The sequence below is a fragment of the Brassica napus genome, chromosome C5 (genome assembly GCF_020379485.1).
Source record: "Brassica napus cultivar Da-Ae chromosome C5, Da-Ae, whole genome shotgun sequence".
NCBI classification, from domain to species: Eukaryota; Viridiplantae; Streptophyta; class Magnoliopsida; order Brassicales; family Brassicaceae; genus Brassica; species Brassica napus.
Genome location: NC_063448.1, coordinates 5,165,771 through 5,193,031, shown reverse-complemented (window position 1 = coordinate 5,193,031; position 27,261 = coordinate 5,165,771). Strand labels below are relative to the sequence as shown.

General features: G+C 30.3%; 3 protein-coding genes and 1 long non-coding RNA gene across 4 annotated transcripts; 2 read left to right on the top strand and 2 right to left on the bottom strand.

Annotated features, from left to right (window-relative positions):
• The first annotated feature begins 2,952 nt into the window (after positions 1-2,952).
• LOC125587457 lies at positions 2,953-5,154 on the top strand. Its single transcript, XR_007323743.1, has 3 exons — positions 2,953-3,842; positions 4,033-4,548; positions 4,640-5,154. It is a non-coding gene; the product is annotated as an uncharacterized LOC125587457 (long non-coding RNA).
• A 10,063-nt stretch (positions 5,155-15,217) lies between these two features.
• BNAA06G07400D lies at positions 15,218-16,528 on the bottom strand. The gene is made up of 3 exons (XM_013785759.3): positions 16,223-16,528; positions 15,702-15,907; positions 15,218-15,604 (listed from the first exon to the last, which is right to left on the bottom strand). Exons 1-3 carry the CDS (start codon positions 16,322-16,324, stop codon positions 15,346-15,348), a joined length of 567 nt encoding a protein of 188 aa, XP_013641213.2. The 5' UTR covers positions 16,325-16,528; the 3' UTR covers positions 15,218-15,345.
• Positions 16,529-17,495: 967 nt separating this feature from the next.
• LOC106397192 lies at positions 17,496-19,325 on the bottom strand. The gene is made up of 4 exons (XM_013837768.3): positions 19,190-19,325; positions 18,435-18,588; positions 18,278-18,341; positions 17,496-18,176 (listed from the first exon to the last, which is right to left on the bottom strand). Exons 2-4 carry the CDS (start codon positions 18,569-18,571, stop codon positions 17,892-17,894), a joined length of 486 nt encoding a protein of 161 aa, XP_013693222.2. The 5' UTR covers positions 18,572-18,588; positions 19,190-19,325; the 3' UTR covers positions 17,496-17,891.
• Positions 19,326-22,080: 2,755 nt separating this feature from the next.
• LOC106400323 (zinc finger protein JAGGED-like) lies at positions 22,081-24,469 on the top strand (the record flags this gene model as incomplete). The annotated part of the gene is made up of 4 exons (XM_022702382.2): positions 22,081-22,195; positions 22,377-22,490; positions 22,594-22,681; positions 23,814-24,469. Coding segments are annotated over 4 exons (672 nt in total), but the record flags the coding sequence as incomplete, so codon positions are not given.
• Between the last annotated feature and the right edge of the window lie 2,792 nt (positions 24,470-27,261).

Genomic DNA, 27,261 nt, shown 5'->3' with positions numbered 1-27,261 from the left:
TTGGAACTTTTGTTCCAAGCTGTGTTTCAGAAGACAAACACTTGTAAATACCAAATAATTGTCTGATCAAATTGAAAATCAGCATTATGTATCAATATATAAATGTTTGCCGTAGTATTTATATCGAGTGGTCGTAGACTTTGGGTGGTCCTTTAGCACCATAGTACAGTTTAAAGTTTAAACCGACAGGGAAAAAAAGGAATACATATGAATGCATATTGTGTGATATACAATACAACCTTTTGTCTACTGTTTTCTGTTAAATCATTGGCCCATGTCGAGCGATGTGAATGCATTTTTATATGAATGATTTCGTTCCGCATATCTCCACAGGACTGAATCATTTTTTTATCATGTACGCGTATAAGTAATAGATTTACTGGCATAAATTTATTCCCATGTTCATACTTATACATGGTATGAAGCAGACAACATTCCCACTTCGAGTTTGCTATTTTCATTGGTCGAACCAAAGACAATTCATGGTACAAAGTAGAAGAACAAAAAATATGGCCACTTCGAATCGAAAACAATTTGTTATTTATGATATGCGAAATGCTAAACTGATTCAACAATTTTATAAATCTTTTTCTTAATCAAGTAAATTTTTTGGAACAATTTTTATTGTTTATGATTCCGCTGATGGGCAACACAAAAGAAATTATATTGTGGTGAGAAATCGAGTTAATAAAACTTCAGTCTAATGGTTTTTGCGATTTTATAATTCAAGTATATTATAAAAATTACATCGTTAGAGCATCTTTAACTCTAAATGCGTTTTAAAGTTTCTTAGTTTTTGACTTTATTTTTTTTTAAAAAAAAAAAATTATAATTCAATCCAATTGCGGACCGTCACTTGTTGGTGGAGCCCGCAAACAGTGCAGAAAACAGGCCATTACCGATCCTTAATTCATCACTTCTGTTATCGATTTTTGTTGTTTTTGTGGGACCCCAAAGTTAAGAAACCCACTTATAACCTGGGTTAAAGATGGTCTTATGTAGTTATATTATTGAGAGCATATATGTTTAAGAATTAGGTAAGTTTAGAAATTTTGAGTTTTGGAATAAGGTATCGATTTAAACAAGAGGCTAGTGTTTTAATTTGTGGGCAGCGTGCATAGTATATTATACGTGGTTTTAGGTGTTATTGGTTTGTATATTTTGATTGATTTAGAAATTTATATAATATTTATAAATCCAAGTAAAATATGTAAATTCAGAGGTTTTTTCTCGGATTTGAGTCTTTGTATTTTTAACTAAAAAATCTAAACAAATCCATTCAAATCAATTATAAAATCAAATATATTAGTAAATCCGTACGATTGAATAACACTTGATTTGATATATTTATGAATTATTAAACCAATAACACATGATTTTAATACAGATTTGAAAATTATAGAACCAATAACACTAGATTTAGTTCGGATTTTCAAATCTATTAAAATACAACAACCAATAACCCCTACTTAGCAAAGTTGAGCGACAAAAAGAAGCAAAGTTGTGATTCTTGGGTAATAAATATACTCGATCCATTACTTCTTCTTTTATATAATGGAACCATTACTTAATAAATAAATAATTATATGACTAGGGTCAGTCCACGCTTCGCGCGAAATATCGTCTTTGTTCTTATGTGAAATGACTATTTACTTGAGGTTAAAGATCTGAAATAATATGTATATGTGATACAGTGCGTTGTAAGACAATTTAGATATATAAAGTTGTATTGGTTGAAGTGTTATAGTTACGGAAAGATTCATGCTAAAGATCAATATCTAAAGATTATACGTTTAATCTTTTAACTTTGGAGCGTCTTTTAACCTTGGAGCATTCAAACCTTTTTGAGCATGTTAAGCTTTATTTACAATAATTGTCCATGCACTTTGATTCTAGGAGTACATAAAAGAAAAACTGAGTTAGTATTAAAAGTAATAAAAACACCAAACAGTTTATAGAAAGACTTTATTGAATCATTTAGCATACGAAACAATATCTTCTTTACTTACAATACCTATAAGAACCTTCCCGTAGAAATCAAAATAATTTGAAGGGTTAACATGTTCTTTCTCAGCAACCTTGACGCATTGTTATATTGACTCATCATCAAAACACAAAACACATTAAAAAAAATGAGTGAATTCAATCAAAATCATACCAAGTGTTTGGCCTCTATGGCCGGAGCCTTAGCCTTTATGTGTCTCATGCCATGCGTTCGTTGTAATGGTTTTCGATATACTTCTTAGTTGCAGCATCTTTCTCCATTGTTGAACTCGAAATCAACTCTTCATCCTCTACAGCCTCCGACGTTGGAGATGGCATAATATTCGCTACCACCTGCTCTTCGTGATCCGTTTCACAATTCTCCTTTTTTTTTGTCTCCCGAAAACATTAAAAAATGTTGCTATCTATTTTCCATTGGATTTATTTTTTTCGCAGCCATCGACGGAACGCCGAGATGTCATCTCTACTTTCTTAGTCTTTCTTTTTCGCATGTGGTTTAAATTTGCCGATGAATTTGTAATCCCGGCTTACTCATGGTATTTATTTTAGGTCAAACTTTAAACTTTGTAATTTTTATGTTTTATTTAATTATTAGATTTTATGATTCGTTAAAATAAATGACTTTTATATGTACAACATGTTAAAACAGATTTTTACTATAACTTGAAATTAAATAATATTTATTTACCAAAATATAAAAAATTAACCTTGAAAATATGAACATGTAAATATAATACTACTCCCAAATTTAGTAATACTATTAGTTTTAATAAATTATGTTCTTTTTTGTTTATGATATATAGTAGGGGTGGACATTTTACCCGATACTTGAACCCGTATTCGAACCCGACCCGAAAAACCCAAACCGAAATAGCAAAATGCCTGAATGGGTATTTTTAGGAAAGATTGGATATCCGAACTCGAACGGGTGATATCCAAACCCGAATGGATATCTGGAAATAACTGAAGATATGTATACTTGCCCTTATATTTCTTGTTTACATCTCTCATTTTATTTAAAATATTTATATTGATGTTACACATACGTTAAGATCATATAATATACATATAATTACGGAGAAAATGATTTGTCACTCAATTAAAATGCATGTCAAGTTTTTTGTTTCATGTATTAACAAAAGTTACATTCAAAATTTCAAAACAATAGCCAAAGTAATGTTTATTTATTTTTGAAATGTTATCTCCAAATTTATCAATCATTCAATCTATTAAAAAATAAAAAATCAGTTAAGTGAAATCTATATTTTTAAATAGAATAAACCTAAAAATGAAAAATTAATTTTGTTTTTTCAAAATATTGATATCCGAACCCAATCCAAAATAACCAAATCCGAACTAAAATACCCGAACCAGATTCGAAGTATAGAAATATCCGAACGGGTTCAATACCCCTATACCGAAATACCCAAAAATCTGAAATACCCGACCGACCCCGAACGGGTATCCGACAAATAATCTTCTGCATTTCTTGTGTACACTGGATGATGATGATTTATTAGCGAAGGAGAAAAAAGATAGTCTCCATGTTTTAATGTCATTCTCGACTTTCCATGTGGGGAAGAAACTTTATAATTTTATACAAAAATCTCTCCTCAAACCCAAAATGCTAATCTCTTGTGGCTTCTTCTTCATTCTTCCCAGATTCTCTGTAGAGGAGGATCTATGAATCCATCTCCTCCCCCTATCTAAGCTCCTCTTCTTCTTCTTTTCCATCGGTTACTCTGTTTCAGAAGATTTTTTTGACTGAAGGCATTCACTCTGTTTCAGAAGCTTCCAGAAGCATCAATGGCCGAGAGTTTATCTGTTTATACGGAAAGGTTATCTCTTTTTACCACTCTCTTCTAATCTCTCATGATTTAAGCTTCTAGGTTACTCTGCATGTTAGTTTTATCATTGGAATCAACCTTCAAAAATCTTCTCTTTTTTCTTCATAAGATTTAAAGTTATGGTTTTTTAAGCTCTAATGGTTTACTTATACTCTCAGATTTTAATGTTTGATGTAAACAGGACAGTGCAGAAATTGTAATAAAACAACCAAAGAGATCACATATGTTCTTAAAGATGATAGTTTTGGTGTTTGCAATGGTATGTGGTCTCTACATTTGTTCCGTCTGCTTAAAACAGTTTAGTGTCCAAACCTCACAACTTTTTCGAACTCGTATCACTACTCGGATTCATTACCCAAAGCCAGAGACTTTCAATAGGTAAGTAACACTTCTTGTTTCTTTGTTTGTTTATTCACTTCTAACTTTGAAACTGATCTGAATGTGGGCACAATCCGGTGAGGTTCTTTGTGATACTATCGATGCAGAGATCAGGAAGCGGTTGGTTCGAAACGTTGGTTTGATATCTCTCCACCGATTCGTTACCCAGTGCTTGAAAATATGACGACTACGAATCAGTTAAATGGAGAAGCTCCATTGCTTGTGTAGGTGGAAGCTCAAGCAACAACCGGAAACCTCGGCGTTATCGGGAGTTAGCATCGTTATTTGCCAAAATTATTCAAGAGAAACCCTCGAACAGGTTAGCCATAATACAGTGAATTAGTATGATTTAAGAGATAAGAAGAGAAGATGAGTTCAAGAAGAGAAATACTCACATCACCGCCTTTCAGATCTAAGCAAAGCATTGAAGACGAATCGTGGAGGAGAGTCAATAGGATTTAACACGAAGCCATTAATCAAACCGTTGCAGGTCGGGAAAAGAATCGCAAAAATCACGCCTAGCCGTCGCACGAAGAGAAGCGATGAATTTCGTTTTCTTGCTGTAGTCGTATTAGGGATAGACGGAGCTCATTATCATTGAGCTGGAAACACTTCTAATCTCACAGCCCATGAACACACTAAAGAACGAAACCGAAAATGCTGAAGTTTAATGAAACGTGCAGTTTGCCTTATGGACACGTGTCACTTCGATATGAAATGACTTATCTACGTGGATCCTAGGTGTCTCTCTAATGAGAGAAAACCATACTTTATATAAATAGATTGTATTATCAATGCACGTTTCTCTTATGCTTATTCTGGTAAGACATTTCGAGCGGTCCAAACCAAATATACTGGTATCAATTTTGGTGGTCAGTGACCTAGTTACGTTTTGAATATCTATCGCACTATATTTATTTTCTCATATTTAGGGAGTAATCAGAATTCGCACGTCAAAATTCGCGGTAACAATTTTTTATAAGTTATACAGTTTGAGTCTTATTATGAGATATGTTTTCTGAACGCACGGATACTTTCTCTTTCTTTCTTTTGGTCGACGATGATCAAAATTCCCGTGATATTCGTCTCTCGAGCAATATATAGTTTAATTTTATTTTAAGATATGAAACACAGAACGCCACTAGATGCAACTTTGCAAATAGAAATGCAATAAACATGATGAATAATCACCTTTTATTATATGAAATAAATAAAATTGACTTTACATATGCAAACTGCTATCAGTCTATACTCTATTCCTGAATATAATATTTTCATTTTATGTGGTTTTCTTTTCTTTTGTTCAACTTGTGGTTTTCTAATATATACATCCACAGGGAAGAGAGGCTCCTGAAACTGAATTTTAAATTCTAAATATTAGATGACAACAAAGTAGGTACAAAAGACAAAATGTACCTCTTCGGATATTTGGATGGTTTTAGTTCTTTACTAGAGAAATTATCTCATATCATTAATAAGTATGCGTATACGTACGCAAACACATGATATAACTTTCGTCTCGTCGTGCAAATCATACACGTATCAATAAATAAATTTCGATAATACCCAAGGTCTTTTGTCAAAAGTTTAAAAAAGAACCCCAAGGTCCACTACAATCAATAAATTGACACCATTAATTAGGCCTCGACATAAAATCCGGAACCCGAAATCCGAACCGAACCCGAACTCAAAAACCCGATCCGTTATCCGACCCGAAACGTAAAAATACCCGAACGGGTTTTGTAGGGTGGTACAAAAAATATTCGAACCCGAAGTATTATTAACCGAACCCGAACGGGTAACCCGAAAAATCCGAAATTAATAGTCAATATAAATATTTTGAAATATATATAAGTATTCCAATTATTAAATTCAATATTTGTGGTAATATTATATATAATAATAAATATTAAAATTCTAATAAATGCTTTAAGTACACAATTAGTTATAAATAAGTATTTTATAATCTGCTCATTGAAATAAAAAGTCTACGCTCTATAAGGCAATACATATTTTTTACAAATGATGTTTGTTTTTATGCTTGATTTAACATTTTATTGTTATTTTATCAATTTTATATATGATAGATTAATTTTTATTTAATTTAGATGTTTTTCTTTATGTTTTACTTCAAAAATTTTGTTTTTTACTTTGGTTATATCCGAACCGAATCGATATAATCCGAATCCGTATGATATATGATTACTTTATGGGTTTTATGATGCAATACAATTTTGAACCGAACCCGAAGTGTTATTATCCGAACTCGATCCGTACTAATAAAATTTTAGTATGGGACTTAGAAGCGTAAACCCGAAAATCCGAAAATCCGAAAAACCCGATCCGAATGCCAACGGGTACCCGAACGCCTAGGCCTACCATTAATAAACTCTGCACGTAGTGAGTTGCGTACTCTCTCAAACTTGGAAAACCATTTTAATGTCAGCTATAAACTACTATAAAAGGTTCTTATGTTTAATGTAGTTTAAAACAACTCATGAGTCTCTCTGTAATCTGTATTTATAAGTAATTTTAAAAAAAGTTTGTATCGTCAATAATAAACTAATTAAAGTGAAGGTGGAGGCATGGAGCATATCAGCATAATTGTGTTTTTGTGAACGGTGATGCGCATGTTGGGTATGAAACATCAAACTGGGGACGGTTTCAAAAACTAGCGTATGTTTTTAATATCAGCATACCGTAGCATATACTACGGTTGCATTTTTATAAGATTAATCCAAATGCACTTGAAATATAGTATAAACTTATACAAGGCCCCTTAACAACGCATCACGTGAGTACAAAGCAATTAAGTACACAACCTCACAAAGTAAATTACGTGGTCTCCACGACTCCACCCAATGTTCCATTTTTTTTTCGTCAACCACCCAATGTTCCATATAAATTTTAATTTCATTAGAAAATCAAAAAACTCATTTTTCCTTGGATTTGATAATTTTTCACCTGCCATATAATTGTTTAATATATGTTGATAAATTATTTGTGTTGTACTACTGATTTTAAGGGTGCAAATCAATTGGATCTAACTAAGCGTTTAAACTTTGAATTATATATTTTGTTAATTTGGAGCTAGAACTCGCATTTAGATGTGATAATCGAGAAGGCATATAGGTAACTTAGAAAGTACTGCAGTAAATATGCCCTTTTCAAAAAAAAAAATGTACTGCAGTAAAAAAGTGGTGGTTGACGAATTTCCATGTGCTTACCACCAAACTAGTACAGTCTATAGCTTGCATCTAAAAGGTTATATATAGGTAGTTTATTATCATCGATCTGATTCATGATACTTTAAATGCTACTAAACTTAGCTGAAGTTTTGTAGTCCGGCTAAAATAATTCTCACTACTCATTAACAGTTTTCGTGTTATTTTCTTATGTTTCTGACATTTTAAGCGAATATATATAATTATATATATTATATTTAATCAAATCTAAAAAACTTAAACTAACTCGCATACTAAAATTTGTGTTGAGAAAACTATAAGTGATTTACAAGTTAATCAGTATAGAGACAACCCAACAAATGATATAACAATCCCATGTAAACGCATGACCTAGCCCTAATTTAGGTTGGAGTATAGTTTTTCTTCTTTTCAAATGCGCTAGTATTTTAATATTTTTTTGGATAACCGAGTTTCTTCGCCCCACTGAAATAGTTCAGACTAGAGAGCGAAGCGACCAAAGACCTAGTTTGTGTTGGTCAGCGTGTACGGTCTTCGGTCTCGAACTTTGGAGTTCCGAATGTAAATTTTTCAGTGGTCAGTATTTGAACCTGGGTGACGAAACTCACAGCCGTGAATACTTTACCACCAGAAAATCCGGATCCTATTATCTTAGTAGTTTCTAAGATTGAGACTTAAACTTTCATGAAAATTGTTTCATGCAAGCTTTTTCCTGCTATAGGGCTATTTAGTCTTAACTTTGTAAGTTTTTAGGTTTTTAAATTTGAAAGCCTTTGGTCAAAAAGAAAACGAGTTATTATCATTGTTATTCTTACTAGTATTAATTTCTTTTTTTTCTAATTTGTTTCACCAGCAAAAGAAAATCAGATTTATTTATTACGCACACGAACCATGCCGATGATGCTTATTAACGTTAGATGATGATAGTTTGGAAAAAAGTTTATATATAGAATTGAGTATGATTCGATGCATAAAGTCCAGACTTCCTTATTTTATCCAGCAACACAAGCTAAAACCCCGGAAATTTTAATTATGTTTCGTATGGTTAACCACTATGACGAATTCATGGGAAAACAACTTTAACAAATTCTTTGGTCCATAGGCAAAAAAAAATTCTAAAAAGATAATAATCTTACAAATTCGCCTTTTTGTGGCTTTTAACAAGAACAAAATAATAATTTAGCCGTTCGGTTTTAGGCTATATCAGTTATGGATTATGGTATTTTTCAAGCAAAAAATTATGTGGATATGGAAGATTGAAAGACATACGCAAACACGCATAATTCAATATTTTTGTTGTTTGTCAAAACATCATACGATTCGATATTTAGAACCATATAAATAACATAATTATATATATATATATATATATATGTGCCTTCTTAAAACACTATATATATCTATATTTTACTTATACATATATGACATCTTAGGAGGTATTTCCCAGTTTTCTACATGATTATATTTGGGCTTATTTCGACATCAAACATTCGAACAATTAGCTAAAAGAGGGCCGTGTGTTGAAGAATCATCAATACAACGGAGCAACAAATTAAAGTGCGTATTGATGTGTAGTATAATTATGTGGCGTATTTTAGATTAAATGTTAGAATTATCTGAAAGAATGCTGTCATAGTTCGTAAATGTAAATTTTAGTCAAAACTCAAAACAGATAAATTATTTACCTCCCTTATGACTTTTTAATGAAAAGTCCAGACATTTGTAAATACGAAAAAACTATAAAGCTTATACTATAATATAAGTATATTTTTGTGTCCCAAACAATTATCAGATGTATTTTTAGATCAAAATCACAAAATTTGAATAGAATAATAATTCATTTTTAAATTTCTTACGGAACGGAATTTTCTAATAGTAAAATTTAGAAGGACGATTTAATTCAAGTGCGCGTTGCTTTCACATCCCATCGTCTTTGGTCAGTGCCACGATAATTGCCTCCGTGGAATGGTCGTCCTCTACTACAGCCTACTGTATTACAAAATTACAATCACGGTTTAAAAATTTGATTACTTGTTTACAAATTAAAATAAGTTTGTAAAAGTGACTTTTAACGAAAATAATGCGGTGAAGGTCCTTCAAAATATTGATTGGGCGTGCTTAAGTTAAAGCTGAACGGATCCTTTCAGTAATGCTTCCGAGTTTGGACCGCGTGCTCGATTTAAATGACAAGACTATGTAGTTAGTTAAGTTTTTAATTTGAATATCTTTTGGTTTATAAGTAAAAAAAAATTTAACGTTAAAACCCCTCAACTAAATTTATTTTAACGAAAAAACATTCAAACTAACTTTATTTAATGAATTAAACTCTATCAGATCATAATTACCACTACTACCGGTAAATATTTAGTTTAGGAGTTTCTACATTAAGTACACCTAATTGAGAGGGTTTACCTTTAAAAATCTAAAAATTCAAAAAAATTCAAAAATTTATAATATTATTTAAAAATAGTAACTTAAATTTTCAAAATTAGCATTTTTAATTTATTTTTGTAAATATATGAGTTTGATGTGTTTTTAACATCAACCTTATATATGTATAAATTGAAAATGTAAAACACACAGAAAATATAATAAAATTTATCTAAAGATTTATTATTACATTTTTATTAGATAAGATATAATTTTTATTATATTTTCTTATTTTTTACATTTTTAATCTTTTAGTAATTTCACTACAGGTAAATCTTTAGATAATTTTTATATATTTTCTGAGTTTTTACATTTTTAATTTACACATATGTAATGTTGATGTTAAAAACACTTCAAACTCGTATATTTACAAAAAAAAATAATAATTAAAAATGCTAATTTGAAATTTTAAGTTAATAATTTTTAGATAATATTATAATTTTTATTTTATTTTAAATGATAAACCCCTCAATTATGTTTACTTCGTAGAAATCCCTAAACTAAATATTTACCGGTAGTAATGGTAATTATGACCTGTTATAGTTTAATTCATAAAATAAAGTTAGTTTGGAAAGTTTTTGTTAAATACTTAGTTTTAGAAGTTTTTATCCAAAATAAACTTAGTTGAGGGGTTTTAACGTTAAAAATCCTAAATAAAAAAAACAGAATATTTTTTGATTATCACTTATTGGAAATACCGTTTGAACCAAAATTAGGTATTAATTTATCCCAGTCTTTCTCTTTGTTCATCTAAAGTACCTTAAAATAGTACTTGTCTTAGACATACAATTTGCACATATATATATATATATATATATATATATTCATTCCGTTCTAACAAGTATAAATGATATAAAACAAGAAAAATAAATTTGTGCAGTTTTAGTTTTTCTTCAACAATTTTTGATCTCTAATGAAACCTAAAATATTATTAAAATATTAACTTAAAATTATTCAATTAATTACAAAATAAATCATAAAATATAATTGACTATATAGTTTGTTATTTAAACATTTTACATACTGCCGTTCAAAAAAAAATTACATATTGAAATATCAAAAAATTAATTAAACATCATATATTATTAAATGAAAATATCATATATTTTAGGAAGCAAAGAGAATACTATATAGTGATTAGGAATGTGCAAAATATCTGTAAAATTTGATTCGATCTGTTATTCGTTCCGATTTAATTCTAAAAACTCTGGATATCCGTGACTTTACAAATACTAATATTTTAAAAACGGATATCCAATCCAATTCTTTATATAGATATGTACACACATGTATATAAAATGTAAATAAAAATATATGATATATATAATTATATATCTATATACATTTTATAATAATACTACTCACTAAATTAATTATTTAGTTATTGATTTTTTTAAAAAGTATGTAGCTTTTATAATTTTGTAATTAAATATTATTATTTATATCATATTTTTTTCTTTTTATTTTTTAACTAAAAAAAATTAAATTATTTTTAACGGATCGAATCGAATATCCGGTAAATTATCCGGAACACCGAATATCCGAATATTATAGATTGAATCTAATCGAAAAATAAATTATCCAGTGGATCAGATCACATATATCTTTAAAATTCTGGATATCCGTTCCTCTCCGTGATATACCAGAGTATTTGACACAGATGACTTTGCCTTGCCCTAAAATTTAAAACTTATACAGACCATGTATAAATAGTTTTGACAACGATTACAAACCCTGATTGTTCAATCAATCCACGTCACTATCACAATCGCCGTTGGCTCCACGTAGTATAATGTATAATTTCTTTGATGGTCTCAGATAAGTACTATGGTAAATAATAAAATAGTAGTTTGTCATTCATCGATTGAATCTTCAAGTTTGTAACGTCTGACCTGAAATGTTTTTTCTTTATTGAACGTGAAATGGTTGTTTTAAAAGCTGGACCAGAAATTCAAATAGATTAATGTATTTCATATTATATATAATCTCAATGTTTAATCAGTCAAAACACCAATACAATTTCTCAAAGTAAGATTATATATATTAAAAATGTAAAACCTAGCATAAAAATGATTACACGTCTAATGTAATATAGCTCGTTAAAAATGACTTGTTAACAAAAAAGTGATGCATGATTAAGCTGCACGGGCGTTGTAAGAAAATAAAGGAGAAAGTTTACATAAATAACTATAAATAAACCTTTACCAAAAAAAAAAACCATAAATAAACCGTACTTTTTCCTATATTCTTCTTTTTCAGAAAATTAGAACTATTGACTTGAGGCTATATAGATGCTTTATCTTTCACGAAAAATAAGAAGTTGTATCCAATTTGGAAAAGTAGAGAACAGTTTAAGTTCCCATTGGTGCTCAATTCTCCATAGAATTTTCAAAGTATCTTATTTATTTATTTATTTATTTTTCACTCTTTTTAATTTCTATTTACAACATCTTTCACAGACATAAGGATGAAAACATCCAAGCGAAAGCATATTTTGTGAAAGTTTAATATAATGTTTTGAGTGGATGTATTTTTGGATGGATATTAGTAGGACTATTAGTGTAACATTCCGAGTTGTTGTGATATATGAAAAAAACTTAAGAGAATTAATTTGATTATTTATGTCATCAAAGTTGACTTATATTTTCCGTCACATATCCGTTCAGAACCTTATAATTAAGCGTGTTTAAACTGGAGTAGTGGAAGGACGAGTGACCTATTGGAAAGTAATTCGTGATACTATGTCAGTGAAGCTAAAGTACCGATAAAGATCGGGTGGTGATTGCAGGATCATGAGACAAAACTCTAGAGCCTTCGAAAAATTAATGTACCGTCTGTTGGAATAGGATAGAATCTATGGACCGAGAGGATGGATGTGGATGGTCCATTAGTCGTGACTGTCAGGATTAGTTACAAAAACAAAACAAAATATACAAGGACTTTTAGTTCAAGAGGGTATAACCGTTTAAGAAATGTTATGCAATTATACATTTATTTAACCAAAAACATATGTGACGACCTAACACCTTTTTCTTTGGGAACAAATTACGACCTAACACCTAACCCAACAAGGCCAACGCTATTTTGTTCGATTTCACGACGTTTTGGTAAATTATGTTGCTTTCACAATTAAACTTGTCAACCTACTTTATCCCGTAATTATCTTCATTTTTTTCTTAGGGCAGGTTTAACCAAAAACGGCACGTATTATTTAAGTCATTTTCCATTATTTATAGTAGCATCATCATGTTCATTGTAAAAAAAATTAACGTCTTATAAGTTTATAACATATGAACATCGTAAAGTTGGTTTAGCAAAAAAAAGAAATAAACATCGCAAGGTTAACCATTATTTTCCGCCTTGCGCGGAATAAAAATTTTATATATAAATTATTTTATGTATTATATGTTTTTTCCTTATATAATTAAATTAGATTTTTTTTCTTATATGATTTTGTAGTCATTTGTATTTTCTCATAACAAAAACTTTAAACCATAGATAACAAAATTTGTATGTGAGACTTTTATCAGTTTTAGTAATTTAAAATTTTTTTAAAAAAATTCAAAGTATAACATATACATAAATTCTAATTTTTATTATATGGTTAATGTGGTTTTAAATTTTTACTAATAGTTTAAAATTAAACAAATATGATAGAAGATAAACTAATTTTTTATGAAATATTTATTATTCAAAATCATTAATTGTCATATATATATTTTAGTCACATTAGGAAATTCCGTAACTTTTATTTAAGAAAATAATAAAGAGCATTAATAATGAATTTACGGTTAGTTTAATAAAAAAACTTAATATATAATTAGATGAACCAACCTATTTTTCTAGTGATTTTAAGAATCATCCTAATAATGACACGCGACTACAAAATTAAGATGTAATGTTTTTCAATTAATATATAGGAAATTAAATAGTCACGCAAAACTTGCATAGTATATTGAGATAAACCTACTTAATTTTTTTTTAAATATATTTTGATTAAACATCAACCAAATAAACAGAGGGTGTACATAACAACTGTTATTGTTATATTAAACTTAAAGACAAGTTAAAAGAACATATACAAAAATTCTAAATTTTATTATATGGTTAATGTGGTTTTTAAATTTTGATTAATAGTTTAAAATTAAACAAATATGATAGAAAATAAACTATATCAAATATATATTATTCAAAATCATTAATTGTCATATATATTTTAACCACATTAGACAATTCCGTAACTTTTATTTAAAGAAATAGTAAAGAACATTAATAATGAATTTATAGTTAGTTTAATAAAAAACTTATTATATAACTAGAAAGACCAACCTATTTTTCTAGTGATTTTAAGAATCATCGTAAAATCATTATAAGCAGAAGGTGTACATAACAACTGTTATTATTATATTTATTATATTAAACTTAAAGACAGGTTAAAAGAACACCCCCCACACCCATTTCAGAATAAAGATATCTACTCTGGAATTTTAGTTCGCTCACAGGAAAGGGACCTTTACATAAGGTAGAGACTCTTAGAAGATAATAGAAGATGCAGTTTAAATTGATTGAAAAGAGTATATATATCTTCAGTTAAGCAATCAAATATTTGTATGGAAAAATAGAAGCCACGTCATTTGCATATTTGGCAATTAATTGCCCATGTTATTTGTTGTATTTTTGTTTGTCCCGTTTGCCTTATGGTATGTCGTTTTCAGTCTTAGCTTATGATTTGGGTTATTAAGTTGTGAATTAAAAGAAGATAAGAAACCCACACCTATTCACAAACTATACGGTAACGTACTTAGTCGTGCAAATCATTATTCTACAGATCCTAATTCAGCAATTCTTCTTGTAGTTACGATCAAATATATACAGAAGAATTTCAAAACTATAGGAGATGATCGGTAAGTCCTCTAGCTTTATATTTTTAGCTGTAAAATTTAATCTGTAAATTTATTTGTTGTACCTTTTTTTGCTGTAGATTTCTAAAGCACTAATTTTTTGCTCTGGAAATAAAGCTCTCTACAGCCATATTTTGATTTTGCGAAGATTTTTTTTTGCTGTGAGTTTTTTAAGGAAAACAAAACTTGATTGGTTGAGTTTTTTAAAGAAAGCAGCCCCAACCAATCGTCCCCTATATTTAAAAAAAAACTCATCACCCATGTTTAACTTTCTACTCAACTTATTCTACACGGGCTGACTTTAAAAGCCTCATATATAAAGCCCATTAGTTATGTACAAATAGGAAATATAATTGATATAGATAGGGGTATTTACTAATGAGGTTTAGGCTTATTAAAATAGGCCCATAGTCATACGGGCACACCTGAATTTTCTTTGAGAGAATCGGAAAAGTAAAATGATGAAATATTTTCATCAAAATGGTAGATATTATATATAACAAACAAAACATATAAGAGTAACCAATTGTAACAATGCAACAACCTCTTTTCTTACATCCCACGAATGACTAATCAATTTCTCTATGCATAGCCAGCCATACCAATATTTGAACCGGAGCGGTTGGCTTTGTGAGTAGGCGGAGAAGAGACAGATTTGGTAAAGTGGAAGTAGTAGTAGACATTAAGGATCATAGTTGCAACCGTAAAAACTGCTCCTGCAATGAAAATTCCTTTGCGTAACGATTCACACGAGAAGGCTTGTGCGCTCAAGTACTTTGTGTGGTATGCGTTCTTAGTCGCTCCCGCTATTAAACAAGCTTCAGCTACCAGAAACGTCATCCTGGAATTGTCAAATTTGGAAATAAAGCTACTGATTCATTGATGTTCATCGCTTCGATAACCAAACATGGACAAGAAAAAACATGGGGAACTCTTACCAAGAAGAGATGAAATAGATAATAGACCAAGCACGGTCACTTCCGGGGGATAAAGGTCTACCAAAGCACATACATTTGGTGACACCCATAAGCAATGATTCACTAGAGAGGAGGAAAAGGAAAGCTCCAACTCCATAACCAGTGGCTACATCAGAGCTATAAACGCAGTACGTTGCATTTGTTATTGGGTCTTGTATACTTTTTCCCTGTCACATAGAAAAAAAAAATGAAAAGAGAAAACATTATGTGTCACACAGACTAAGCTCAATCTATGCTTCAGTTATAAAGATCAGGTACAAATAAAAACATTAACATAGTCTCAAACGGTTAACTCAAACCAGATGAATCTAAGAGATATGAGCTTAATTGCAACAAGTAACTCTAATTACATTCATCAGCATCATTCTATTCGAAGACTACAACTTATAGCAAGCTTCGAAATCAAAGTAGAGTTCGTCCAGAGAATAAAAACCCTAGCTTAGATAAACAAAGTGAGATACTGAGAGAGAAGAGCGATGTACAATGCTCCGGCGGCGTTCGGCGGCGATGGAGAAGCCGAAGGCGACTAAACAGAGGGCGATGACGAGGATGAAAACAAGAGTAGAGCCTTTCCCTTCTCCCATAACTCCCGCGAATGAGAGAGATAGAGACTTTTTTTTCTTGGCAGAGCCGACGAGGTGAGTGAGAGAGAGCTGGAAATGAGCGAGTAAAGCGAAAACACGACCAGTGAGTCTAGTCGAAACGATGAGCACGTGCGTAACAGCGCGTGTATAACACGCTAAGTTATGAATATGTGAGTAGATAAATTACGTGGGCTAAGAAGCGCGTTGATAAGGATTGTTGAATCTTGTGTTCGGTCCTTTTTAAAAAGTTAAGTGGGGCTTACCGCTTTCCAAGATAAAGGTCATTTTTGAAGTGATGGGCTTATTAACGGGCTTTGAATCCCAAAACGTTTCCTTCGTAAGCCCGATAATTTGTGGACTTCCTTTTTCTTAAATATATATACAGTTTACAAATGTGAGAAGATTTTAACTACAAAAAAAATTACTGTTTTCGCTATTTATTTATATATGATAATAAGTGAACGTATTTAATGTTTCAAAATTGCGATCGATACAATATTACAGTGTTTTTTTGTCCCACACTGCAGGGGAAAGTTGCATGTCGGGGGTAATTTTAAATTGTTTGTTTGTTTCTTCACTAGTTCGATATAAATGAGTGGCACTACATAATTTGATGCTTTTTAATAGTATTTTTTTATTAATTGGAAATAAAGGCAGCGAGAATTCCGGCCATAAAGTTTGACGAATCTTTTGGGTTTGATTGACACATTAAAAGCAAAACAAAAATAAATTATTACAAATTTGATTTTTCTCAAGTTGTAAGCAAAGAATCGAAATAGATCCACAGACCAAGAAACAATGAGTTGTCCTCATGTCACTTGCCTGGTCTGTAACCAACTAACCATTGCCTGGTCGAATGTACGTGTATTACTCTCATTTATACATATTATATTATTCTGTATTACTCTAATATATTATTCCATTTTCACATCATAACAGAATAATTCTTAAGTTAAGTTTTATTCTATTTTCCTTTCCTTTTTACTTCAAAATAAGTAAGAATAAAAGAACAAAGTGAATGATATAATCATTCAATTTGTAGAGTAATTTTTTTACTTATATTTTCGAGTTAACATGTTTATGTGCATTTTTAACATGTACACAATATTCATTACTTCGTTTAAATGAAAGTGCACCATTAATTCACTAATGTTTGTCACAAAATAGGGAGTAAACGAGACTCGAAAATATTCAATTCCTTTGAAATTTACATATGTACAAAAGAGACAACATATAGAAATGATATCTTCACATTTCAAAACTCTTTCCTTTTGTTACAATAAGGAATAAACACTAATGCTCTTATTTTCTCTAATGATGATACCAACCAGGCAACTCACAAACCCTTTCTCTCTTCCCTTTTTTACTTACAAAAATTCCCAAATTGGACCCAAATCCTAAATTTTATATTACAGCACTTTTTTAAATTACCCAAATTTTCAACATATTTGCACATTTCACCAAAAAAACCCAACATGATCCAAGATCATTACCAATCCTAAACCTCTCTTTTTAATTGTTTTTGTTTTATCCAATCTCTGTTATATATTTGCACTTTAATCATCTCTTAAGCAAGAGTCGGAACGCTGCTGCGTCTGTCCCTGTCAAGGCAATTGAATCCCACGACACGAACAGGAGGTTTGTTCCCAAAGTTAGTCACCGCCCTAACGCAACCGCCGCCACCGCTCCTTGGAGACGACGGTGGTGGCGGCTTGGTTACGCGTGGAGTGTACGGAGGAGGAGCCACCACGAAAAGCTCGTCACGAAAGAGTGAATCTTTTGTTAAAGGGTTAGAAACTCTACTTGGCGGTGACCCTGTGAAGAAAGGATCTTGCTCACCACCACCACCACCCTGTAAAACAAACATAAACACAAAGATCAATTTCACATAATAAAACAAAAAAAAAAGAAGCAAACTTTACATATCAAATAACAAAAAGATTCACTCTTTACCTTCGCAAGGATGAGATCCAACATGTCTCTTCTTGAATTCGATTCAGATAGCTCCATCTGGTGACTGTATGCAAACAAACAAAAAAGTCAAAACCAATCAATAAAGTTGTTACCTTTACATGTACATAGTCATGAAAACGTTAGATCTGTTTATTACCTGGCTTGCCGCCGGAGAGATCGAGCAAGGTGTTGGTGGTGGTTGAGGACATCGAGACGACGTGGTTGAGGGCAAACGACGGCGGAGTTTCTCCTGGTCTCCTCGAAGGCGTTTTGTTGGACTCCATAGGTGTTCATCTTCTTCTTCTTTGGTACTGAACAAAAGAATCAATCAAATTCTAATCAACCACTAGCTGCTAATTTTCTTGTTTAATGGATTGATGAAAGGAGGCGAGAGAAAGAAAAATGTGTTATATATACAACAGGATAAGGAAGAGGAGGTGGTCAAAGGGTAACGTGTTTCTTATGGAGATCTGGTGACAATTGCATATTTAATTAATTAATTAAGATATTTATTAAAACTGGATTAAGACAAAGAAATGTAATAAAGACAACTTGACATATTCGACGATACTGTTTTCTCAAAAAAAAAAATAATATATTTTACTGTGGATGATGATGATGTCAAGATCATAGTGGAGACAGGATTTTAATATTTTACTTTCTTTTAATTAAGGAATAAGTAAACTACAAAAAAAAATCATCAGAAAAAGACATATCTATTATGAGAACAACACAAACTCTGGTTCGATGATCTCTAGCTAGAGATGGTAATGAAAGTTTATGCTTTTCGATAAAACAAACATAAGTGATAGTTTCAGATCTAAAATCAGATAAGGATCTACAATTCAAGCAGTAGATCATTCAGATCCAGATCAATTTGTATCAGATGTATTCGAAAGAGAAGAGAAGTACCTGAAGGGAGGAAGAAGAAAGAGAGATCTAAAGATAAGTCTTCTAATTGGCTCTTACGTTAACAGCAAAAGGCAGAGAAAGAGAGAAAAGCTGTAGCAGACAGCGATGCTATTGAGGAGGAATTCATATTTATTTATTTATTTTCATTTAATTTTTGTAACTTCAAAGTATTTTCCTTTATTGCGTCATAATAGCAAAACGCCTATTTTAGTTCTAACCTTTTTTTTAATTAAACACATTTCATTAAAAAAAATTATGACATTTTGCAAGTATCAACATTGGCCTGAGTATGTTAATACATTCACCATGAATACATGTTATATGGTATATCAAAAATTGTGGAAGCAACAATAAGTAGATTTTTGAAATTCTTAGTTAAACATCCACAGTGCTCCCATTTAAGTATCATCTTGGTCTTGGCTCAACTGCTGTTAATCCGTGGGAAGGCGCTGCGTCCGAGTCAACTGTAATGAATTAGCAAATTGGGTTTCTAATGAAAACATTGAGAAAGTAGAACCAATGCTTACACGCCCGTTATGTCGTGGAGATGTATGTAAACGGGTTGTGGACTTGTAGTACAAGCTGCTCGATGATGTTTCATGAACTCGAAGCTAAGAAGTTGTTCTTGCGAGTCTTGTGATTATAGCAGAACCTATTGTGACGTGCAAGGATTGAGCATCCGAAGGGAGGCCATCAGAGGCTGATGCTAGAACAGCGGATAGTTATAGGTGATGTAATTAGCTCTATGAGTTCTTATTTTGGGGAAGCAGATCAGGTAATGAAGAGGTTCTGTCCTTTGATCATTTCGTGTGGTTTTCGGTGTTCTTCGTGATTCATGTGATTAGAAGAGAGCCAAGGAGTAGTAGTGGTACTAGTAACTGGTCAGGTACATCTAGAGCTAGACCAGAGATTGGGGTTAAAAGAAGGTTTATATCCTCTAGAAACGATGGTAGGAGCTGGTGTTCGGGTTTAAGTCCGTTCGGATTCTGGAATACTGAAGCTACAACAAATGCATAGGCCTTAGTCTGATAATGAAACACGAAGAGGATTAGACACACTTTTGCTTTAGGTTAATATTGGAGAAGAAATCTAGGGAAGCTCTTATTCTATGATTCTTTTTAAAGGAGTTTGTATAAATGACTTTTCATGTTCATTTTAATTACGTCAATGGAATTTAATTTATAGATTTTTTTTTGCAGAACGATATCCTGAATGAAAGGTGTATTATTCTTTTGCTTTTTACTCATTTCCATTTAGAAACGATAGGGAACAAGATCTTGTGTGTGAACAAAGATTTGCATGATTATAGTTTATCAGCAAAAACCCACATAAGTCAAAAACGGTGCCTTGTGTTTCAAAAAAAAAAAAAAAAAGTCAAAAACGGTGCCTAGGCTTGGGATAAACGGGACGCAATCCACAGTTTTATGTTTTGACATAAAGGGCCAAGAAGTAAATTTCTTACTTGGGTCTTTACAAATATAATGAGTAATAACTAATGGCCCGGCTCGCCTCTTTATTTTAGGGCTTTTCTTCTGTTTAAATTTCTCACTTCTTTTCGACATATATAGGAGGCAGAACGAGAACAACAAGACTGGGTTAAGATCCACTCATTGCGGAATCAAAATTATATATATATATATATTATTTTATGTATTAAATATTTTTATATATTATAAAATAATAAATATATATTAAATAATTAAAAGTCAATAACTATTAAATATATAATTAAATTGGTGCGAACATATAAATCAATTTTATTAATCCAAAAAATATTTTTTTTATATTTGATAGAATTTGTTATTAAATTTAAATGATACTAACACAAATAATATATTTTAGTATATTTTTATTAAATGATGATTTCTATTCATATAGTTTTTTTGATCATTTGTATCTTTTATAGAAAAAAATTTAAATTACTGATAACAAAATTTCTATTGTGGGATTAATAGTTTTAGTATTTATAATTTTTTAAAAAATAAGTTGTCAATGATTGTTCAAAACTTTTATCAAAAAATTGTTCAAAGTAAATTTTGAAACGAAAATATTGTATTTTATATGGTTTATAGTTTAATTTAAAATGATATATATATATATTTTTAATAATTAATTAAATTAGACTTTTTACTTATATAATTTTTGTAATCATTTGTATTTTGTCATTACAAAAAATTTTAACCATGGATCATAAAATTTGAATGTGAGACTTTTAACAGTTTTAGTGATTTATAGCCGTTTGTAAAAATTCAAAATATAACATATACATAAAAATCTAAATTTTTATTATATGGTTATTGTGATTGTTTAATTTATTTAATAGTTTAAAATTAAACAAATATGATAGAGTATACATTATTTTTTATCAAATCTTTATTATTCAAAATCATTAATTGTCATATATACTTTAGCTACATTAGACAATTCCATAAATTTTATTTAAGGAAATAATAAAGTACATTAATGATGAATTTATTGTTAGTTTAATAAAAAACTTATTATATAATTAGATGGACCAACGTATTTCTCTAATGATTCTAAGAATCATTTTAGTGATAACATGTGAATACAAAAAGAAATTGTAATGCTTCTGAAATAATATATAGGGGATTTTGTATGAGCAAGGATTATATATACTAAGGTGTATACCTTGACCCATAATGTCCCCTCAAGCTATAGTCCTCTTGCTTCCATGCTCATTTTCTCATTTCCAGAGAGATAAACTGTTAATCTCACAGAGCTTCTCTAGTATCTCCATTCTTTACTCTTTAAGTCTTTATCCTTAGCTTCTTCCCTTCTGTCTTTGCCGTACTCATGCACGTGTCTTTCTCCTCTTTAATTTTCCTCTCTCTATCTCTCTTGCTAAATTTATTGTGAATTGAATCTTGTCAAATTTTGACAGGAGAGCTGAAGAAAGTAGCGCTTTGGATCTCAATAACTTACCTGATGATCCATCTAGAGACTTTTTCCCATTCTTCGAAGAAGGCTCTTCTTCCTCTCCTTCTGGTACACACTACTCTAAGCTTATTCTACTCTCCATTTCCTTTTATTTACTTGAAATATTATATTCTGAAAATAAATAAATTAATCTCTACTTCTGCCTTTGGTGTGGTTGTTTGGTAAATGAATGATACTAAGTCAACACCGTAATAACTGTGAAAAATCTAATTAATTTACTATTGCGTAGGAGGGTTTAGAGAGAAGCAAAGCAAAGATGAAAAAGAGTACGAATGTAGATTTTGTTCACTCAAGTTTTTCAAATCTCAAGCTCTCGGTGGCCACATGAACCGCCACCGCCAAGGCAAGATCCCATTATTCTGTAGAATGTGTGTATATAATATGTGTGTGTTTGGCATACATACATCTAATTTTGTATTTTGTTGATTATTCTACGGTGACATTAGAGAGGGAGACGGAGTCACTTAACAAAGCTCGTGAAATTGTTCTTCGCAACGATACATTTCCTCCTCATCAAGGACCTCCGTCATTTAGGTGCTTTATAATTTCTCTCTTTTCATTAGTCATTTTCCTTTTAGTCCTTACTTTAAATATCATTCAAATTTATCCCCTATATATTATTGGTGAAACATTACAACTTCTTTTTGTAGCCACGTGTCATCACTAGAATAATTTTTAGAATAATTAGAGAAATATGTTGGTCCATCTAATTATATAATAAGCTTTTTATTAAACTAACCATTAATTCATTATTAATGTCATTTATTATTTCCTTAAATAAAGATTACGGAATTGCCTAATGTGGCTAAAATATATATGACAATTAATGATTTTGAATAATAAAGATCTGATAAAAAAATAATGTATCTTCTATCAAATTTGTTTAATTTTAAACTATTAAAATAATTTAAGAAAATCACAATAACCATATTATAAAAATTTAGATTTTTCTGTATATGTTATATTTTGAATTTTAAAAAACGACCATAAATAACTAAAATTGTTAAAAGTCTCACATTCAAATTTCGCGATCCATTGTTTAAAATTTTTGTTATGACAAAATAAAAATGATTACAAAATCATATAAATAAAAGTCTAATTTAATTAATCATTAAGATTTAAAATATATATGTATATATATCATTCTAAATTAAACTATAAACCATATTGAATAAATAAATATTTTAATTTCAAAATTTACTTTGAATAATTTTTTTTGACAAAAGTTTTGAACTAACATTGATAATTGTTTTTAAATTATAAATTACTAAAATTATTAATCCCACAATAAAAATTTTGTTATCAGTAATTTAAAGTTTTTGCTATTAAAGATGCACATGATAAAAAAAACATATGAGTAGAAAGCATCATTTAATAGACATTAATATTAAAAATATACTATGTATGTTAATATCATTTAAATTTAATTACATATCCTATCAAATTTTAAAAAAATATTGTTTGGATTAATAAAATTGATTTATACGTTCGCACTAATTTAATTATATATGTAATAGTTACTGACTTTTAATTATTCAATATATATTTATTATTTCATAATATGTAATAACATATAATAAATAAATAATTTATATATATAATGTTTATCCCGCGCAAGGCGCGGATCTTAATCTAGTACTTTGTTATATATGTGTATTCTACATAGTTATCATCAAGGAGATGTGCATATTGGAGACCTAATAACACCATTCAAACCAATGATGTATCCACCAAAATTATTCTCCCCCTCCTCTCTTCTTCCCCCGCCACCACCACCACCTGTGCAACCTTATATGTATCCACCTCCTCCTCCTCTGCGGCCGTCATCCTTTCCTCCCCGTCACACCAACGACTACAATTTGTACAACAATGGTACACATCACCAAACCCTAACCAACAGCGGTTGCGGTGGCCGTGCACCGCCTGACTCGAGCTACTCTTTCATTGGTGCACCCGTGGCTAATGGCTCTAAAGTTGATCCTCCTATTTCGCACCCTCTACCTCCGCATCATGGGATATAACTAAGAAAATGAAAAAATAGTTAAATTTTCTCCATTGAATGTTAGATTTTTTTTTATCTATATAGCTTTGTCGGATTACTGAAAGAGACATGACAAAGCAATTGATGATGACAAAAAAGTGAACTCCTCCCTTCTCCAAAAGCAGACCATTATCGTTTTATGTTATTTTTCGGAACATTATATACATTTTTGAAACATTAGTTTGTTTTTATGTTTTGTTTGCTAGTCAATTTTCGTCGTCACGTTATACGTAGACATATGGTATAAACAATTTGAATTTGATAAATTTGTTTCTTCTGCACCTTTTTTCTATTAGGTACTAGTATTTTAGCTGAAACGTAGACAAATCCTAGCATTAGCAACGGAATGACTAAATACACTCAGCTGCTTTTATATTGAGTTCCTTACTTTTCCTATATATATCTACAGTTCTGGAGAGTAATATATAGTACAGTCAAACAAGGAAAAAGACAAGAATTTAAAAAAAAAACAAGGAAAAAGACAATTCAAATATTATGACATTATACAAATCTAAGAAAAAATTGAAACAAACAAAAGAACTACTTTTTGCTTCTTGTAAAGTAGTCAAAAGTAATGATCAAAGAGAGAGAGAACGATCAAACATATGATATCAAGCTGAAGCATGTTTGTGTGATAAAAGGAGAAAAGAGAGCAAAGCATGAAAAGAAGAAATAAATCATAGTTTTGTGAAAGAAGGCTAACCCTAGATATGTATTTTCCGTCTTCCCAAGAGTTATATGTATGTATATATAAATGAATAATTCAGAGAGAGAAAGAGAATACGTCAAGACTCATTAAAAATAAAAAAAAGGACTGAGACATATAGACAACTGTGGTAAGGAGAAAGGACTCATTGATGCAGTTAAGTTTCTTTTGTTTCAGTCTGTCGATTGCAATTCTCGAAGGTCAGCTTTTACCATTTCTTAGCTTTTTTTTTTTTGTTATCTACTGTTTCTTAGCTTTGCTCCTCAATTTCAACTCTACCCTACTCCTATATTATATGTATATGTATGTATTTGCGTGCGTGTGCTTATATGAGTTGATATACTCTCATTTATATATGCATATATGAAATAGATTTTGCACTTATTTGCAAATGGTTGCACTTGCACATATAGTATAAGGTTGTGTATAGTTATAAATATACTATCAATTAGGGCTGGGCACAAGGCGAGTACTCGCTATTTTGCGTATATTTGCTACTTGACTTGCCTTGCATAAGTAACAAAATTTTTGATTTGTACTTGACTTGTTAAAAACGATTACTTGGTATTTCGAGTACTTAGATCAAAAATGAATTACTTGCAAGTTAGTTGTCCCGTTCTATTACTTGCTATTTACAAGCACTTTGAATTATTTACGAGTACTTGTGACCTATCTACAAGTTTTTCTGAGTATTTAAGAACTACTTACTAAATAATAACAGTACAAGAAAATAGTAATATTGCAAAAGTGGTATATTGTTGCAATTCTCTAATATATTGTTGCAAAAATGAAATTGCAAGAAAAATGTGACAAATTTTAATGTCTTGCTGTTTGAATGTTGCAAATTCACATTTGTTGCAGTAGCAAAATTAGCAAGAAATTGAGTTGTTGCTATAATTGTCATTTATTGCAACAATGGTTTTATAACAATTCTGTTGTATTTTTGCAACTTTTTTTTTGGTAACTATAAATAGTGACAAATCATTGCTACATAAAATCTATAGCAAATAACATTGTAAATTTGCAATTAATTTATTTCTTGAAATGATATAGTATTAATGCAATAAGAAAAATAAAAAACGATTGTTTAAATTACAACGTATAGTTGCAACTTATACATTGTTACAAAAATTTGCTACATAAAAGATACAAAAAAAGTTGTTGTTGCAAAATTTCTTATAGTTACTTTTACATTTCGTGCAAGGTGGTTGTTACGTGCCATCAATTAATATTTCAATAAAATTAGTAGACTATCAAGCTTAGCATAAATGATCATTGTGGTTTTTATATTTAAGATGCATGATTTACTTTTATAATATATATATTTAAATGATCACATTGATTCAATACAATAAAACATTTAAAAGTTCAACAACCATTCATAAAAAGAGATCAACGCTAATTTGAAAACTAGATAAATGATCCATCCATAAAAAACATCTACATTTTTTCAAACTCCTCACTAATTAGCTTTTTCCGTTCATCCACAAATGATCCATGTGATTTCTTGTGTGTCTCCCGAAAACATAAATGTAAGATGCATATCCATTCTTTTCCTTCTACAAAATAAAAATTAATCTGAAAAAAATGACAAAGTCAAAGATAACACTTAAAGCAAACTGATTAAAAAGAAGTAAAACACAAATACATACTGGAGATGAATAAGCTTACGAAGAACTATTGTGTACAGAAGTGTAGAGTTATTAAAAAGCACACATATGGTCTATACATAGATATATGAAAACAATAAAATCTGAACGTATCTTGATATGAGATATTTTCTTATCGTTTAATATCATATTATCTCAACAAACTAATGGGATCAAAATATAAGATGGGAACAACTGATAACAAAAAAAGGAATCTAAAATTTATTACTAGTAGATTCTTTTTGTGTCCCTTAACCAAAAAAACAAACAACTCTTTACACAACTAATTTTATTCACGTTGGGACTGATGATGTGCATTTTGATATTAGTTAGTGGAAAATTTCCATTTTTAAAAACTTAAACTTAATACTATAAATGATCATAGTTTCTTCCATTCCAAGCAACGTATACGTCTTGGATAATGTGGTCGAACATCAACTAAATTGCCTACTCAATAGAACTTTTTCTGGTTGGATTTAATCTAACAAACGATTCATGTTTGAGCTCTTACATATTCAGGACATAGTAGAATAATGAAGTGAAATCCTCAAGTTCTAAGGTATTAAATTTCCATAAGTATATTTTCTAAAGTTCCATTGTGTACAACAAACTTGTGTTCAATCAATTTAGGGACTAGGGGTTATAAGTTCTCGGCACATAATCAATATGACTAGTCATTAGCGTTGCCAAATATAAACTTTGAAGATAATTTACTTCA